This window comes from Penicillium subrubescens, assembly GCF_028828155.1.
Source record: "Penicillium subrubescens strain IBT 31985 chromosome Unknown utg000001l_segment0_segment0, whole genome shotgun sequence".
Classification (NCBI taxonomy): Eukaryota; Fungi; Ascomycota; class Eurotiomycetes; order Eurotiales; family Aspergillaceae; genus Penicillium; species Penicillium subrubescens.
In genome coordinates, this window is record NW_026643151.1 from 3546573 (window position 1) to 3562941 (window position 16369).

Sequence of the window (16369 nt, forward strand, 5' to 3'; positions counted from 1 at the left end):
ATATTAGGGAAACAAGCCTCTAAACCCACCTCCTAACGTTACCCGCACCGCCAATGCCGAAGCTCATATATCGAACCGACGGCTGTGTAGTGTCAGCCGGGTGTGATGTTGATATAGTGAAGTGTGAAGGCTGAGGCAAGATCTCCTTTTCAATTTGACAATTTTGAAGCAGCGCATGGCTTTCTTCATTCTCTTTTTGTCCTTCGGAATCTGCACATAGCGATCTGAAAAGGGGGTAACCCTTCCAAAGTCCAACCATCTTCTGCCTTTATTCGGTAGTTAGGTGGCAAACCAAAAAGATTTGTCTTGGCTCAGGATCTATTGACTCTCAATTGGGATAAGTTATGTCGTTCTGGTCGATTCCGTGCTAGGTTCTACTCACTGTTCTTGAGTCTTGGCTTTTCGGGTAGAATGAAGCCAAGTAGGCATGATCGGAATATAGCAGCAATTTCCATAAACCCTCGCACGCACCCTACGCGAGCCATGATTCTACCCTTTATGTATATCGCGCATGATCAGACTTCTACTACTTCGCCAACAGTAGTAGCCTCAATAATCTGAGGCATTAATAACGACTTGGGAATTGAATAATTACTTGCTGGGCTTAGATCGCATGCACACGATCGAATAGACTGGGACAAGCTCCCTGATGTCCATCTAAGTAAGGTCATACGTGAGGAGAAATGTCCGACCAAAACATTCTCAAGATAAGCTGATGCGTTTTGATTGCTCTGTTGCTGAGCGGGCTTAAATGGTGCAGATGTAGCGAATAGGCTGCAAGCGATACGGACCTCTACTTGATATGACCAACGTCACTGTTCAGCCGTTGTTGTAGCATGTGGCTCATCAAAACCCAATCATAGAAGAGATGGGTGGGCTTATCTCCACATTTTGGAAGTTAAGCTTTAGACAAGCTTCTTTGTCTGGGGATACAAGCCATAGTGGGGCCGGAAGGGCTGTCTGTCAAAAACATAGAAAGGACGTTCGACACGAACCCTTCTTTGGCCGAGATAGCCTCGCGATTCAGTGCTCTTATCCTTATTTTTATGTGTCATAAATTCTATTGAAGAACCTAGATTTGGAGGGCATGGTAGACAAGGAATTCCTATTGGCTTGGGAGATTTACTTTCATCTTATCTTTCAGCGCCATCAGCTAGGCGATGCTTTATCTAAAGCTGACTTGACTTCCTGTTGAAGAAGCTGTTAAGTTGGAACCGGAGAAGAAGCAAAGGAATAAGCAGAATGATAGGCAGGGATTCAATCAGAAGAAGAGCGTCCATGGTCATTTGAGAAATTGAGACCTAAGGCGAAGGTTGTTAGATTCTAAGCTTGTGAACAGCCCGCCCTACATATATGTTCTCTACCTTCCTTCGCGCGTAGATTGTCGATTTTGTCTGAAGTACCACAGTAGTGTGGCCCTCCAAATCTTGCTTCCATTATAGCTGCATTAGCTTGGGTCCAACATGGCAAATGTCACAGCCTTGACCGACCCAGCCCCGGAGTAAGTCATCCCAGAGCTGTGTGGTATTTCAGGCTATGAAAGAATTCTAAGGGCGAATTAAACAGTTGGCTTAATAAGGGTGATCAAGCATGGCAGTTGACAGCGGGTACATTGGTTGCACTCCAATCCATCCCGGGACTTGCCATTCTCTATGCTGGCTTCGTGAAGAAGTATGTCCAAGGATCGACCTTCCGATCTCTTCTAATACAAAGCTAACATTGCATAGAAAATGGGCCATCAACTCTGCCTTTATGGTATGACTGAAGAAGATTTGATTCTTGAAACCGTTTCCAATCAAGCTGACCGAAAGATAGGTATTCTATGCATTCTCCGCCACGCTTGTATGCTGGGTGATATGGGCGTATAAAATGGCGTTTGGTGAGCAGTGGGGAAGTTTTCCCTTGCTTGGAACGCCTGGGCCCGTTTTGACCATGGAACAAAACCTGGCCCAAGCGACTTTACCCGCTGCTGGTATCACTACCAATTACAATCTATCGACGATGATTTATTTCCAGTTCGTTTTTGCCGCGATTACGGTTATTATCTTAGGTGGATCCCTGCTCGGTCGGATCAATCTTCTGGCTTGGATGGCGTTTGTGCCTTTGTGGATCACGTTTAGTTATACCGTTGGGGCATTCAGGTTTGCTTTTTAGATCGGAGAATATCTTGTGGGATCAGTTGCTGACGTTTCCTACAGTCTCTGGGGAGGAGGTTTTCTCTCTCAAATGGGTGTCCTAGATTATTCTGGTGGATATGTTATTCATCTTAGTTCGGGCACTGCAGGTGAGCCAAATATACCTACCTTCTTCGTACTTGAATTGTACTAACTCACGGGCCTTACATGACAGGATTTACAGCGGCGTATTGGCTCGGTCCTCGCTTGAAACGCGACAGGGACTCCTTCTATCCAAACAATGTTCTTCTCATGTTGGTTGGCGCGGGTATTCTTTGGGTCTGCTGGAATGGGTTCAACGGAGGTGACCCATATGCTGCAAGCCCTGATGCAGGCGTTGCCGTTCTAAACACAAATATCTGTACAGCCATGAGTCTCCTTGTGTGGACGACTCTTGACTTTGTCTTTTTCAAAAAGCCGTCCGTTATTGGTGCCGTTCAAGGAGAGATCACGGGCCTTGTTGCAATTACACCTGCTGCCGGCTTCGTCACTGGCTGGGGTGCTATCATCATTGGAGCCTGCTCAGGCTCGATCCCGTGGATATCGATGAATGTTCTCGGCCGGATGGAATGGATGAAGAAAGTTGACGACGTCAGTAAGTGTGGCATCCAGCTCCAGCCTACCCGTCCTCGAGTCATTCTAACATTTCCTTCTTAGTGGGCGTGGTTCATACTCATATGGTTGCCGGTTTCCTCGGAGGCTTTCTCACAGGTATTTTCGCCACAATCGATGGCTGCGCTGCATTCGGTCTCAAAAATCCCGGAGGTGCAATTGAAGGTAATGGAAAGCAAGTCTGGTTGCAGATCGTGGGCGCATTGTTCATCATCGGCCTGAACTTATTCATGACCTCGCTTATTTGCGTGTTCATCAAGTTTGTCTTGCGCATTCCATTGCGACTGAACGAGCAAAAGCTTATGGTTGGCGATGATGCGGTTCATGGTGAAGAGGCTTACGCGTTGTTTTTCGAGGGTGAAAGGAGTCACATCAGTCTCCACGCGACAGGATATGATAGTGGTCACATTATCGATACCCATCATCTGGGAAACCATCATGAGAGTGGCCAATCAAGCCCCCCAACCCCTGGCGCTTCAAAGAAGTCTTGAGCGTGTTTCTTTAATACTAGGAATCAGAATTTTATCTCGTCGAGAGGTGCGATGCGCTTTGTACAGATTGAATAATATCATTAAGCTCAAGGAATGTAGCCACCGCGTAGATGGTGAGGCTTGCGCCCTGGTTGTTCTATCCTTGAAATTGGCAAAGGGGTTTCGGCTTCCAATATGAAGCTTTTCTTATTGTTGATACGCTGATTGGACTGATCTTGTCCAAAAACAGTGTCTTGGTTAAGGTTGCGCGGGCAGAACGGTGGCTTGGACTAGAGAGTGGAAAAAGAAAAGTGAGGCAAAAGCAAATCACGCGAGAGTTCAATAATCAGGATTCTAGTAAATAGAAGGCGTAAAGTGGCGTTAAGAGTGGTCATTTCTGGACTCATTTTCCCTATTATTTGGTGATGTATTGTACTCCGTACACTAAATTTTAACAATAGAGAGGTCTTGGGAACTCTCAACTGGCCGAGATACATTCAAATATGCAATATTGAATATAAGATGGTTTCAATGCGATACTGCATTACAGTAAATTGCAACGTTATACGCAAGAACATCGCTAAAATCAACCCGATCAGACAACCGTGTATAGTCTGATCATGCAATGCAACCCCCAAAAGGCCTCAGCCGGGCAGAACCTATAAAGGGTCTGCTATATCAAGAAAAGTATTGTTGATATGGGAAAAACCGCGAATGTAAAGACATTCGTCATCCGTCAACTCCAGGTTCGCCAAAGAAAGCACTTTATCCGAACCTTTTCCAACCCGCGAGATTTGGCCCAAGACACAACCATCTTGTCTATTAGGAGTGTCTGGCCAACCTTTCCGGGGAATTGATGGGCCCCGAATCCGACATAAAGGGAGTAATAAAAACATCCGGTGTGTCATCTGTGCGATGGAACACGATAGGACCGCGTAGAAGAGACGCCGATTGAAGATGAGTCGGAGAATCCAAAGGAAAGAGTCCAAAAGTCGAATGGATGATAGGAAATCACGTTTGAATGTACTTTATCGGTGATATCGTTGATCGAGTGGAGAGCTTCTTGGTTGCTGATTTCGAGCTACAGGCCCCCAGCCTGTATGTGGTGGTGGAACATTGTAGGTATTGTTGTGTTTGGTTGCCGACCACGCGCTTTCAACGGACAAAGCCGACCTTGGACGCGCAGCGATGGCAATAATAAGAATTCATGCCAAACTGAACTACCCCGGAGGCAGTGGAGTGACTGGCCAGACTGAGGGATTGTTGACACCGCGAGCAGCGGACAATGTCAAAGGTCAGACCATGTGTAGAAGATGCCTCGGATGGAGGGGGCAAGGTAGGTTGCGGCGAGATTTGGACCATGGGTGAATTCATGCCGGGCGTTAGGGTCGCCTCACGGGCAGAAGAATTGGGAGTTGGGTAGATGCGACCGAGGATGTCCGAAGAAGTATGGAGGATGAGAAGGTAAGGAAGTTATAATAATGATAGAAGAAGAATAGGAAAGTAGGAGCCTGCGCCCGAGGGGGGGGCGGAGTAGACTCAAATATTTGGAGTTCGTTTAGGCAGGACACAAATCAAGAAACTATAAAAATATTTAATACTCGAGCCTGATAAATAAGAATAATAGAGCCCACGAATTCCAGTTTTCCACAATGTACTCGAGTCGTGACTCGTTCAGCGTCACTGCCTATGTGCGGATTAGCGGATTAGCAGGCCCCGATAGCGTCTTCTTTTGGGACTCCCCAGTAGTTTAATTCGCGTAACCTGAATACCGGAAACTTTTAACAAAAGGGTTCTGGGCAGCCTGTCTCGGCTTGTCATGACGCCAATGACTGGCCTCGGAGCCTTCCAAGGGATCCGGAATTTAGCAAGTGAATTCTGTACCATGACCAGGTCACCATGTAAAAAGTCACGACCCTACGACCACATTCTGACATTTCTCCCCGATAAAGCTAGACTCCAAAATTTTCATCAGATTCCCAAACCCGGCTTTAGGGGGAAAATTCTCTTCACAGTTGATTTCCATATCCACAAGGGGATCCTCAAAGTGGACTTGCCAAAACTATCGCCCAACTGGAGTTTGGTAGTCAGGTCATTCATTCATCGTGAATAGTGTTTAAACTACTCCGTAGTAGTCCTCACTATTCGCTGGTGGTGGATCCACCACTGTCTATGCTGACCCCCAACACATGGGGGTTTCATAGTAAGAATGCAAATCACATCGGGCTTATCTCTTCATCTTTCAGCTAGACTCGAAACAGAAACATCGAGCCGTCTTGCGGATACAGTAACTACGGGCAGCCTAGCAGTATTGGCAGTCATCCTCCCCCCTGTAGGTCTGACCTTTTTCTGATCATCGCCTGTCATTGGAGGGCCTCCCTTTTTCCATTTCCTTCGATCTCGATCGATGTCTTCGACGGGGCCGATACACCCGGTCGGGTGTCATCTAGGCCGTCTGCATGACGCCGTCATGCCAGGATACTGGCGATGCAGGTGGCCCAAACAGGAGGGGGAACGGGTGCAGAATTGCAGACTGGCTGACAAGGGGAGACCCGACTGCTGCCGAGAGACCGAACCAAGCCAAGTAAGACGAGATCAGACCATATCAGACGCGATTCAAATGCCCTATGTGGTTTTATGTGGTTTAAAGTGTGGCGAGGACGCAACGTGAGTGCTGATCTTATCCGTCGATGGGCTCCATCGTTATCAATCCAGGGTGACGGACCTTGCGGATTAAGAGTGACATGATTCCTACATCATCCTATCATCCTTAGCAGGATAATGAGAAGGAAATGTTGGCTCACTGAATTTGTAGAGATAGGAAGACCGGACTGGGTGTTGGGATCTTGATACTGTAAAGAGGACTCACATGTCGACTTCACTGAACATCGACGTCATCTCCGCCTCTCCGCCCATCGCAACTCGCATCAATTCGCCCCGCCAAACCCAGCCAGCTCTGCAGAAACCTCTTCCTAGTACCTACCCTCGTGTCAACTATCTACTAATCTCAGGCCTCTGATATCGAGTCCTCTCCAAGCCTTCCAAGCCTCTAAAATCCCAACTCTTCAAGTCTCCACAGTCTAGCCTCTCTGGTCCTAATCTTAGGCTCTCGGCCCCCTCCCTTCTTCCTCCTTCTCCCCTCACACCACCTTTAATCACCCTGCAACCATGGTCACCTCCCAACCCCATCTTTACAGCTTCCCCGACACCGAGACCCTGGCCAAGCAATTGCGGCCGTACGTCTTGCGCTGTCAAAATGCCGCCCTCGCCCGCCACAATACCTTCCGCGTCGCCGTCTCCGGCGGCTCCCTGCCCGTCGTCCTAGCCAAGGCCCTCTTAGCCGACAGCAATGGCTCCCCCGAAGATACACCCCAGTTCAGCAAATGGAATATCTTCTTCGCCGACGAGCGCGCCGTGCCCCTCGACGACAAGGACAGCAACTACCTCCTCCTGAAGGACGAGCTGCTCAGCAAAATCCCCGCGGAGCTCGGTGCTCCGACCATCCACCCCATCGACGAGAAGCACGTCCGCGACGGTGACACCCAGGCATTGGCCGACGTTTACCAGGAGGACCTGATGCGCTCTTTTGCTGCTAAGGAAAGCGTCAAGCTACCCGTCTTCGACCTCATTCTGCTGGGCTGTGGTCCTGATGGCCACACCTGCAGTCTGTTCCCGGGTCACGAGCTCCTGCGCGAAAAGGATGCCTGGGTGGCTGCCGAGACTGAGTCTCCCAAGCCCCCGCCCAAGCGTATCACCCTGACCCTCCCTGTGGTCACCTCTGCTTTGAACATTGCTTTTGTGGCGACCGGTGGGGGTAAGAAGGAAATCTTGAAGGCCATCTTCGATAATGAGGAGGGCCACAGCTTGCCCTCGGCTCTGGTGAACCAGGGCGCCGGTGAGAAGGTCAGCTGGTTCACTGACCACCCTGCTGTGGAGGGCATTGCTTTCCCTCGTCGTGGAAGCCTGTGATGAGCTTTGGGCAACTGGCTTCAATCTCATTTCTACATGATTGGAGCATTGATGAATGCGACTGCCTTGAGTAGGCGCAGACTTGACGCGACGTGGAATGCCTCGATGCCATGATCTGGCTTGTCATGCGTGTAATGGGGCTGGTTTCAATGTGCTCATGATTTTGTTACGGTTGGACGATCTCTCAATTTTCAAAAGTGAGATTCCCTTTGATTGTACCTTGGGCTTTTTTTCGAGCTGAGGGAGCTAGTATGGTGCGGCTATATAGAATGCAATGAACGAATATAGAACCTATACCAATAGTGTGTTTTCTCTTTCTCATTCCTATTCCAATGTTAAAATACATTGTAGATAAGATGCGTACATTTTGTGTGTAGAATTCCATAAGCACTGTGACTGAGGGGTTCGTCATTAAAGTTTCGCCCGGACTGTGCGGCCCCAAGCTCCACTCCACTTCGGGATTTGTTTTGGGAGATCGTCGCGACCCGAAGAACCGCTTTCTTCCAGGAGCTTGGGGCCGGTTCCTCGACTGAATTTGACCTTAGTTCAAGCGAGGGGCGAGCGCGGGATGCACGCAACTCATTAACCACATTCTGTAGCGACCATGCCTATCCCAACGCGCTCCGCATCACTACGTGAACCCCGGAAATCAGTCAGTCGCTAGGAGATTACCTCCCCCATGATCCATTCCCAGCATTCCTCGCTAATTTAAATTGCAGTCCTCTAATATAGCACGACCCACGACCAACGCTACAACCCCGGCCACCGGTTCGAGTAAAGCACCTACCCGCTCGACAAATGACAAGACCCGATTCTCAGACAACCCCTCGCCGGTCGAGGGTCTCTCCCTCAAAGATAATGCGGTATCCAATCGCGGACGAACTCTCCTCCCGCAGCGCAGCAACCTAACACGAGACGATGGAACTGGGTCGGCACAGGTCCGGTTTCAGCCTTCAGAGACAAGGCTTCCACAACGTGGGGAAACATCGCCAAAGAGGCTGCCGCTGGCAAATACGGGGGAGGAGAGACAGAGAGCGCCATTGACGGCCCTTCCCAGCAGTACGGTGCCAACACGTCGCCAGAGCTTGATTCGACCGAGTGCTTTGAAAACAACATCAACCAGAGGCAATGTTCCAGCCCCTACAAAGGCCACGGCGCCTACATTCACGCCGCCGTCGCCGCGGAAAGCATCCACGTTCCGATCGCCCACACAATCCTCGGCGGCGGCGCGACCACCCTCGCCCAAAAAGACGGAGATGCTACCTCCCCCTCGGCCCATGCGATCTGCCTCTTTGAGACAACCTCGAGATGCAACATCGGGACCCGCAGCCACTGTCCGGGGCCACGCCCGACACCGCAGCCAGATGGTCCCGGCGAGCGTGAAACCAACTCAACCCGACCCATCACCCACCGCTCAGAAGCCTCGCGCGCAATTCTCTACCTATCAGCAACACTACTCTCCCAGGAAGCCGAATAAGCCTCCGACCCCGACTCCGGGGTCTACGTCCGACACCGATAATCTTCTCATTCCTACGTCCTGGCCCGACATCGCCGCATTACAGACAGAGCTCCTTCAGTTGAGTCTTTTTCATTCTAGCTCGCTCCAGCACCATGCAGAGTGGAAGGCAGAGTCAGAATCCCGCTTGCGCGAGAAATATGATGCCGTCGCTGATCAATACCGATCTATATTGGTGGATGAGAAGAGCCGCCAGCACCAGCTGAATATGCAATCTCTGGCCTGCTGGCTCCAGAATTGTCGCGAGCACCAAGGCCCGCATGGATTCTCTGAACAAATCCAGATCTTCTCGCAGGTCCTACAGGAAATATCCGATCTAGTGATAACCGGAATGAGCGGGCGGTATACCAAAGCCGTGTCCATCTTTGAAGACTGGTTCCAGCAGGTAGATTATATCCGGCATCAGCGTGAGTCTACAGGAACATTCGATGGGATAGTTTTCATCGACCCGCTCGATACAACCTGGAAAGAAGAGGTACACGTGCTGCATGCAAAGCTGGAGTTGTGTGCGCGACATCTCCAAAGCCTGGATATCCTAGGCTTTGGAGAGGTGGAACAGTTACCGCAGTCTGCACTTACTCGTGTAGCGCAGGGGCTGGCGGAATCGATTCAGCTTATGTTGCAGGAAATTCGGGCTATGCGGACTTTGGAGGCGGAGGTTGTTCGTTCGGAGCGAGAGTATGTTCGTCGGATTGCGAGTGAGGTGACGGGGTCAAGGCGGGAGATGAGTGCGCCGAGAGTGGGTGTTTGGAGGGCTTGAGTTATGACATGCTTGTCATGAGTGAAGCGAGTTGTTTCTCCATTATTAACACTTTTTCGTGTATAAGCTTGCGTGATGTATTCAATGTGAGTAACGACCTCATCAATGCCTACTGTATCTCCCGGTAGAGTGACAGAACTTCCATAATTAAGGTCTACTGACTCATCTCTAGTGGCTCAATCGACTAGCTTCTTAGATTCTTCCATCTGTTTCAATGCCGTAGCAGAAAGTAATACATACAATAGTACTCCGTACATTGATGTAGTTACCCCAATCTGGACAGTTGGGCTGACTCAGCCCGATCTATCCGGCCGGGGGACCTGCCATCGCCATACTGTACGGAGTAGATCCCGTAGGCTATAGTTACGCTAAACTACATACAGCTAGTCATGATGGCCACTAAACCACACTAGGACTAATGCCCTGCCATGATTGACGATTGACGATTGATTAACCCCCCTTGTCGTTCTGTTGCGTTCTGCTGGGTCTGGATCCCGTCCGGTCGAGCCCCAGTCAGTCCCAGTCAGACCCAGTGCTTTCCTGGTCGCGCCGTCGTGAACCTGTTCTGCTTTGACTCTTTCTGCCCAGTTTTCTGTTCCCCTCACTCCAACCCTGGTGCTTGCCACTTTCAAACAGATTTTCGTTGACTTTGACATCTCATTTCTCATCATCTTCAGCTCTCATTTGGATACGCTCAACCAGTTCTATCCTCGATCCCCGACCGTTACGTGCCTGACGTCATCTACAGTTCCACCTGGTTCCCACCTGCCATTCGACAGACACGAAGACTCAGCAAGAAACAAAAGACCGTTCCTGCAACACCGCCAAACTTACCGTGGGTCCATGATGGTTGGCGATCCTCCCTAGTCAAGGCTTCAATTTTGGCGATTCCCCTTGGTCACTCGCGATCATGAAAGACTCGCTGTACGACCGTCTCTGGCGCCGAGAATGCGGGGACCTGTCGCCTTTTGCCTCGCTCCGCGGCATTTACGGCTCCAAGGAATGGATCGACGATCTTGACATCGTTAACGAATTGGGCGGTCACACGGGCTGCGTGAATGCTCTTAGGTATGTCTAATCGCTCTGGTTACCTCTTATCGCGGTCCTAATTTCCAGCTGTCGTTCGGCGTTAATGGAGGAAGATGCGTTGTCAGACTGTGCTAATTCTGTCGCAGTTGGTCCAAGTCCGGACGTCTCTTGGCTTCTGGCTCGGATGACCAGCACCTGAATATCTATTCATACCAACCCGACTCCTCGGATGCTCAGTTCTCGTTGAACACCACCATCGCCACTGGCCACAAAGCCAACATCTTCTCCGTCAAGTTCATGCCACACTCGAATGACCGCACCCTGATAACCTGCGCGGGCGATTCGCAAGTGCGTGTCTTCGACATCGAATACTCCAGCGCCAACGGCAATATCGCTTCCACTTCGGCATTTGCAGCCTCGGCTCGAAGTCGGCGCTTTAATAACTTTTTTGAAGGCACGCGATATCTAAGTGAGGGCAATACCAATGCCAGGGTTTACCGCAGTCATGCCGATCGCGTAAAGCGCATCGTCACTGAGTCATCGCCACATCTGTTCCTAACTTGCTCTGAAGATGGAGAAGTCCGACAGTGGGATCTTCGTCAGCCCTCGGAGGCTTATCCTCCACCCCGGGGGGGTCAGGGCTTCATGGCATATCGACCCGGATTAGAGCATGACGATTCGAATGTCCCGCCTCCGCTCATATCCTACAAGAAGTTCCGCCTCGATCTCAACACGATATCCTGCTCTCCCAGTCAACCGCACTATATCGCCCTAGGTGGCGCTCACATGCACTGCTTCTTGCATGACCGACGTATGCTTGGCCGAGATCTTATGGCCGAAAGCGGTAGCCCGGGTTTATCAACATCAAGTGCTGCCAGTTTCGACGATGAGCTGATGGGCAAAGCGACCCGATGCGTTCGGCGTTTTGCTCCCCGGGGTAAACGTCGCCTGAAGCACCTTGATGACGGCCACATCACCGCCTGCAAAATCAGTGATGCAAATCCGGATGAGATGGTCGTCAGTTGGTCTGGCGATCACATCTACAGCTTTGATCTGATCCGAAGCCCAGATGCACGGGATGTTTCACCTGAATTGCCTTCTGCATCGAAGAAAGCAAATCGTCATAAAACTGACGCCCAGAGCCGAAAGCGCAAGCGTCCTAAGCCTGCTTCGATGTCGTCCCAGGAAAGTGGTGACCGACATCAACCTCAACAGCGCTCCGGAGAACCAGATGCTTTCAGAGTCACCTATGAGAATGGTGAATCTGAGGACGTTCTCTTCCCGACGATGACCGATAGTGATGAGCTGGGCATGGTTCAGCGCGCGAGGTATTCTGTGCTGAATGAGGTTCAGCGATTGAGCATGCGGATCGCAAAGGGTCTGGTCAAGCTTCGCCAGGCGCTGTTCTCACTGGAAGTAACTGCACGAGAAGTTACCGAGGCCGAGCAATCGAGTCTCACGCCCTACTCGGGAGCCTTTGCCTCTGTCTTGTCGCTGGCGTCGATATGGCTACCCCAGATGGATGAAGTCATGCGCGAGTGGCATTATCCGATGAACCCATCGAGTGATACTGTGACTTTCCAACAAGCACTTCGTCACAACCGCCAGGCGTCGTGGCGATTCGTTCAGGCTGCTGGCACCCTTGCCCGTGCTTTGCATGATGATGCCTCAGAGGAATCTGCGTCCAATGCGGTCATTGATTTTGTACAAATTATCCCCGCGCCGAACGAGGACGACTCTATCGATTCTGAATCTCAATTTGGATATGACTTTCTCAAGGCAATCCTGCTTTGGATTCAGGGTGGCAGGCAAGAATTACTTAATGGCTTCAAGCGTGGTAACCATTCAAGACGTGTTGAAGGACGGTTCCCCATCCCTGCCGAAGCCACCGATGATGCAATTAATACTATCCTTATCCCTTACCTTCAGGGCCTTGCCAAAGACAAACCAATCATCAACGTGGACGCCTCTCGCTTCGAGCATGATTCCACGCGAATCCTGTTCCAGACTCAAGTCGCAGCGGTGACTGCGTTTGGAAATGCAGTGCGGTTGCCACTGGAGGACTTGGGAACTACAGCTGCTCGGATTGATCGCCGCCGCGTTTCTAATCCGTCTTCGCAAGTTCGGTCGTTGGATCGAGCATCTGCTACTCGGTTCTGGGTCTTGCGGGTGGGTCGGGGCATTCTCATGGAAGCCGGGAGTGGAGTCAACTATTCCTTCGTTAATCGGGCCTTTGGCGGAATCTATACGACTATCGATGAATCGGCTAGCGACGAGGACCTGGAGAGAGTCCAGGATGATATTGATCCTACTGTGGAGGAAGAGCAGGTGAAGGCGATCGAAGTCGTCAGGACTGGTCGTTCTGGTCCGATTCCCCCACCTGAAGGAACCGCGGCGACCCCTGTTAGGGCACCGGACTCTGAAGCTTCCGAAGCAGAAGACTCTGATGAGAGTGACGTTGAGGACGCAGAAAGCGACGAAGGCGAAGAGGAAGCAGATGGCTGGCATTTGGGCCTAGGAGACTCCTCGGAGGACGAAGGCGATGGCGAATCTTGGGATGAGGACGGCGAAGAGCCGCTGTTTATCCGTGGTACAACGCGCAAGTCCCACCGGGGAGGTATCGAGTCCAATACGCCCGTCTCTGCTCACACGAGGGTCTACCGTGGACATTGTAATATCAAGACCGTCAAAGATGTCAATTTCTTCGGCCTAAACGATGAATACGTTGTCAGCGGGAGTGATTCGGGGCATCTTTTCATATGGGATCGCAAAACGACGAACCTGGTGAATATTCTGGAGGGTGATAGTGAGGTCGTCAACGTTGTCCAAGGTCTGTATCAAATTTGCTTCCATACCAAGCATGAAACATCACAGCTAATCTCTCTTTTCAGGTCATCCTTACGAACCCACTATCGCCGCCTCTGGAATTGACAACACTATCAAGATCTTCTCCCCCGATCGTCACGCCCAAGATCTCGCCCACCGTGGCATCAATATCCTGGATCCCGACAATCCAGTCAACCTTGCTGGACCTGCTGTGCGTAATCTGGGCGGACTCGAGAGCCGCAAGCGCATTCACGACAGCTACCGCATCATGAGCCAGAACGATGTCGATCGTCGCGGCGGCATGAGTGAAGCCTACATAACAGTGCGCTCTCTCCTTCAATATCTCCATTCCATTCCCCCGTGACTGACTTCTCGAAAATAGAGAAGTATGCTGGCGCGTCTTGCTGCTACGCTCCGTGGTGGACAGGCTGGAACTGGTGGCCTCGCTGCGGGTATGGCTCCGGGCGAGGGGGCTACTGTTGTCCTCGATGATAATTGCCTTGTTTGTTTCTCCTTCCAGCACCATGGAGAATCTGTGGATGAGAAGCTAACGGATGAAACAGGTGATGTGATACATACCTCGCGACAGTGACCTTGGGAGAGCAGCTCCCCACTTCATATGGACCTTTTTTTTTTCTTTTCTTTTCTTTCTTTTCTTTCTTTCTTGTTATTATTACTATCCCTGATATCCAGAATGGTTATTGCATTAAGGGAAAAGCGGGTGTTTCTATTTTTAATTTTTGGACTGGATGTAATTTGAATCAGCATTGAGAATGCATTATGAGGCATGAAATATATCATGGCAGGGATTACACTAGCCATCATCGTAGAACATATTGTTAATAGAAAAGATAAAACAACAATCCTAGGCTTCTAGTTACTAGATAGCTAGCTATCTCTGAATTCTATAGCTATTATACAGTACTGCTAAGTATGTACCCCTCTATAACCCCACCAAATCCATCGGAAATGCCCCACATGCAAGAAAATCCACATCCGCCACCAGAATCTCAAGACGTGAACATTTCACATTCCCTATTCCCCCAATTGCCTGACACACACCAAATACCGTCTGGCAGATCATGGCAACAGATCTCCTCCAGGCTCGCGCCTCCAAAACCGCCGAGCTCTACGCCGACCCGCACAATCCACACCTCTACCTCAACCGCGCCCGCCTCTATGAGCAACTAGGATTTCCTGATCTTGCGGCGGCAGATGCGTATCGGGCACTTTCGCTGTTGGAGAGTGTTGTTGATCCGGATGGGTGTGAGTTTCATGCTAGGAAGGTTGATACTGCTGTGATTGGGAAGGAGAATGGTCGTGATAATGGGGATGAGGATGAGGAGGATGAAGACGAGGACGAAGAAGAGGGAATCCCCGTGACGCAGGAGGAATATGATGCGATTATCGGCGAGGTTTATGTCGTGTTGGTGCGCAGTCTCGTCCGGTGTGGCTGCTATCGCGATGCGTTTGAATTCGGCATGCGTGGAATTGGACTTCTTTGCGAATTGGGTGCGGAGAAGAACGAGGATTCCGTCACTGTTCTCAACGAGCAATTCGACTCTATCAAGAAGATTTACCAGTCGCGTACTGGCACTAGGGGTGATATCGAGTTGGATGCAATTGACCCCGCCGTCCTGCCAGCCCAGGGCTTCGCGCGTCGCATCTTGTATCCCTGGAATGAACATGAGCCTGATCGTCGTGCGCCGGAGGAGCTCGTCCTCCTGAACGAGAGACTGAAGGACGTCGCGCCAAAGTGCGAAGTTCGCGCAGTTGCATTGCCAGCTCTGCATGGCGACACACCCGACGAAGACGAAGTCTCGGTGCAATTGGGACTCTTCGCAAAAGAGGATATTGCTCCGGATGAGATTATCCTCCGGGAAACATCGCTGTTGACGGCTACGAACCGTCTTCACGATGATCTCTGTGATGCGTGCAATGCACCTCTTCCTGATCTTTCGGCTGAGAATCCACCCGTTGGATGTGAGGGTGGTTGCGCCGATACAATCTTCTGTAGCCAGGCTTGTCACGATACCGCGCAAAAGGTTTACCACGGTGCTATCTGTGGTCTGGATGGGCTCGAGTCTATCGGGAAGGATATCCCTGATCCAAAGGATAAAGCCGATTATCTATACCTGCTCCTACTAGGCCGTGCCCTGGCTATGTCCGCTACACAAGACGTTCACGCGCTCGACCTCCCCGAGGTGAAATATATCTGGGGCGATTTCCACGAATTCGACCTCACCTCCTCATCCACATCCACAAAAGACGAATCCGCCACCCTCCCCTTCTCCTTCCACCTAAACATCCTCCAACCAACCCGCATCCTCGAAGAAATGGAACTAAACCCCTACACCACCCTCCCCCTCTACGACACCTGGATCCTGAACACCCTCTACGCCAAATTCCGCGGCACCGCCTCCGGCCGTCTGTCCACCTGGGATGGCGGGCCGGAGCTCTGCGCCGTCCATCCACTCTGGTGTCTGGCGAATCACTCGTGTGATCCGAACGTGCGCTGGGAATGGGGCGGGGAGATTACGTTCCGCGCACGGAATAATGAGGAGACGGCTGTTTGGTCGCGGACGCTGGATGATGGGAGGATTGAGATGAAAGATCCCAAGGCGGGGGGGATTAGGAGGGATGAGGAGATTTTGAATCATTATTGTGATATTGGGTTGGGGGTTAGGGAGAGGAGGGAGTGGGCTTGTGGGGCTTTGGGGGGGGAATTGTAGGTGTGATAGGTGTGTTTGGGAGGCTATGGAGGATTAGATTAGATTGTATTCTGCATTCCAATGGGGATAGTTGTATAGAATGGGTTTGGTTGGTGTTGATAAGATACCCAATAGACTTGGTTTGGCTTGTCAATAAATGGCATATGCAAGATATCTATGTTGACTCTTAACTAGTGAACTAGAAAAGTTATAAGACAGCAGGGTTTTAGGTACACAGTATTTTGGAAATAAATTCATTGGCTTGTTTATGTTTCCTAGCACCTGTCCGAAAGCCCAAGATA

General features: G+C 50.7%; 5 protein-coding genes across 5 annotated transcripts; all 5 read left to right on the forward strand.

Annotated features, from left to right (window-relative positions):
• Positions 1-1463: 1463 nt before the first annotated feature.
• Positions 1464-3277, forward strand: N7473_001209 (ammonium transporter; the record flags this gene model as incomplete). The annotated part of the gene is made up of 7 exons (XM_057147149.1): positions 1464-1501; positions 1567-1671; positions 1728-1755; positions 1816-2141; positions 2199-2284; positions 2350-2769; positions 2832-3277. The coding sequence occupies 7 exons, from the start codon at positions 1464-1466 to the stop codon at positions 3275-3277; spliced, it is 1449 nt and encodes a 482-aa protein (XP_057015035.1).
• A 3147-nt stretch (positions 3278-6424) lies between these two features.
• Positions 6425-7225, forward strand: N7473_001210 (6-phosphogluconolactonase; the record flags this gene model as incomplete). The annotated part of the gene is made up of 1 exon (XM_057147150.1): positions 6425-7225. The coding sequence occupies one exon, from the start codon at positions 6425-6427 to the stop codon at positions 7223-7225; it is 801 nt and encodes a 266-aa protein (XP_057015036.1).
• Positions 7226-7685: 460 nt separating this feature from the next.
• Positions 7686-9659, forward strand: N7473_001211 (uncharacterized protein). The gene is made up of 2 exons (XM_057147151.1): positions 7686-7877; positions 7945-9659. Exons 1-2 carry the CDS (start codon positions 7830-7832, stop codon positions 9499-9501), a joined length of 1605 nt encoding a protein of 534 aa, XP_057015037.1. The 5' UTR covers positions 7686-7829; the 3' UTR covers positions 9502-9659.
• Positions 9660-10411: 752 nt separating this feature from the next.
• N7473_001212 (WD repeat-containing protein) lies at positions 10412-13948 on the forward strand (the record flags this gene model as incomplete). Its single annotated transcript, XM_057147152.1, has 4 exons — positions 10412-10569; positions 10677-13360; positions 13422-13678; positions 13739-13948. The coding sequence occupies 4 exons, from the start codon at positions 10412-10414 to the stop codon at positions 13946-13948; spliced, it is 3309 nt and encodes a 1102-aa protein (XP_057015038.1).
• A 490-nt stretch (positions 13949-14438) lies between these two features.
• On the forward strand, positions 14439-16088 carry N7473_001213 (putative MYND domain protein; the record flags this gene model as incomplete). Its single annotated transcript, XM_057147153.1, has 1 exon — positions 14439-16088. One exon carries the CDS (start codon positions 14439-14441, stop codon positions 16086-16088), a length of 1650 nt encoding a protein of 549 aa, XP_057015039.1.
• Positions 16089-16369: the final 281 nt, after the last annotated feature.

Bases quoted from the DNA above. Each gene is read 5' to 3' on its own strand.
- N7473_001211 (XM_057147151.1), top strand. From the start codon at position 7,830: ATGCCTATCCCAACGCGCTCCGCATCACTACGTGAACCCCGGAAATCA. The intron at 7,878-7,944 runs GTCAGTCGCTAG...TTTAAATTGCAG, and splicing joins TACGTGAACCCCGGAAATCA to TCCTCTAATATAGCACGACC.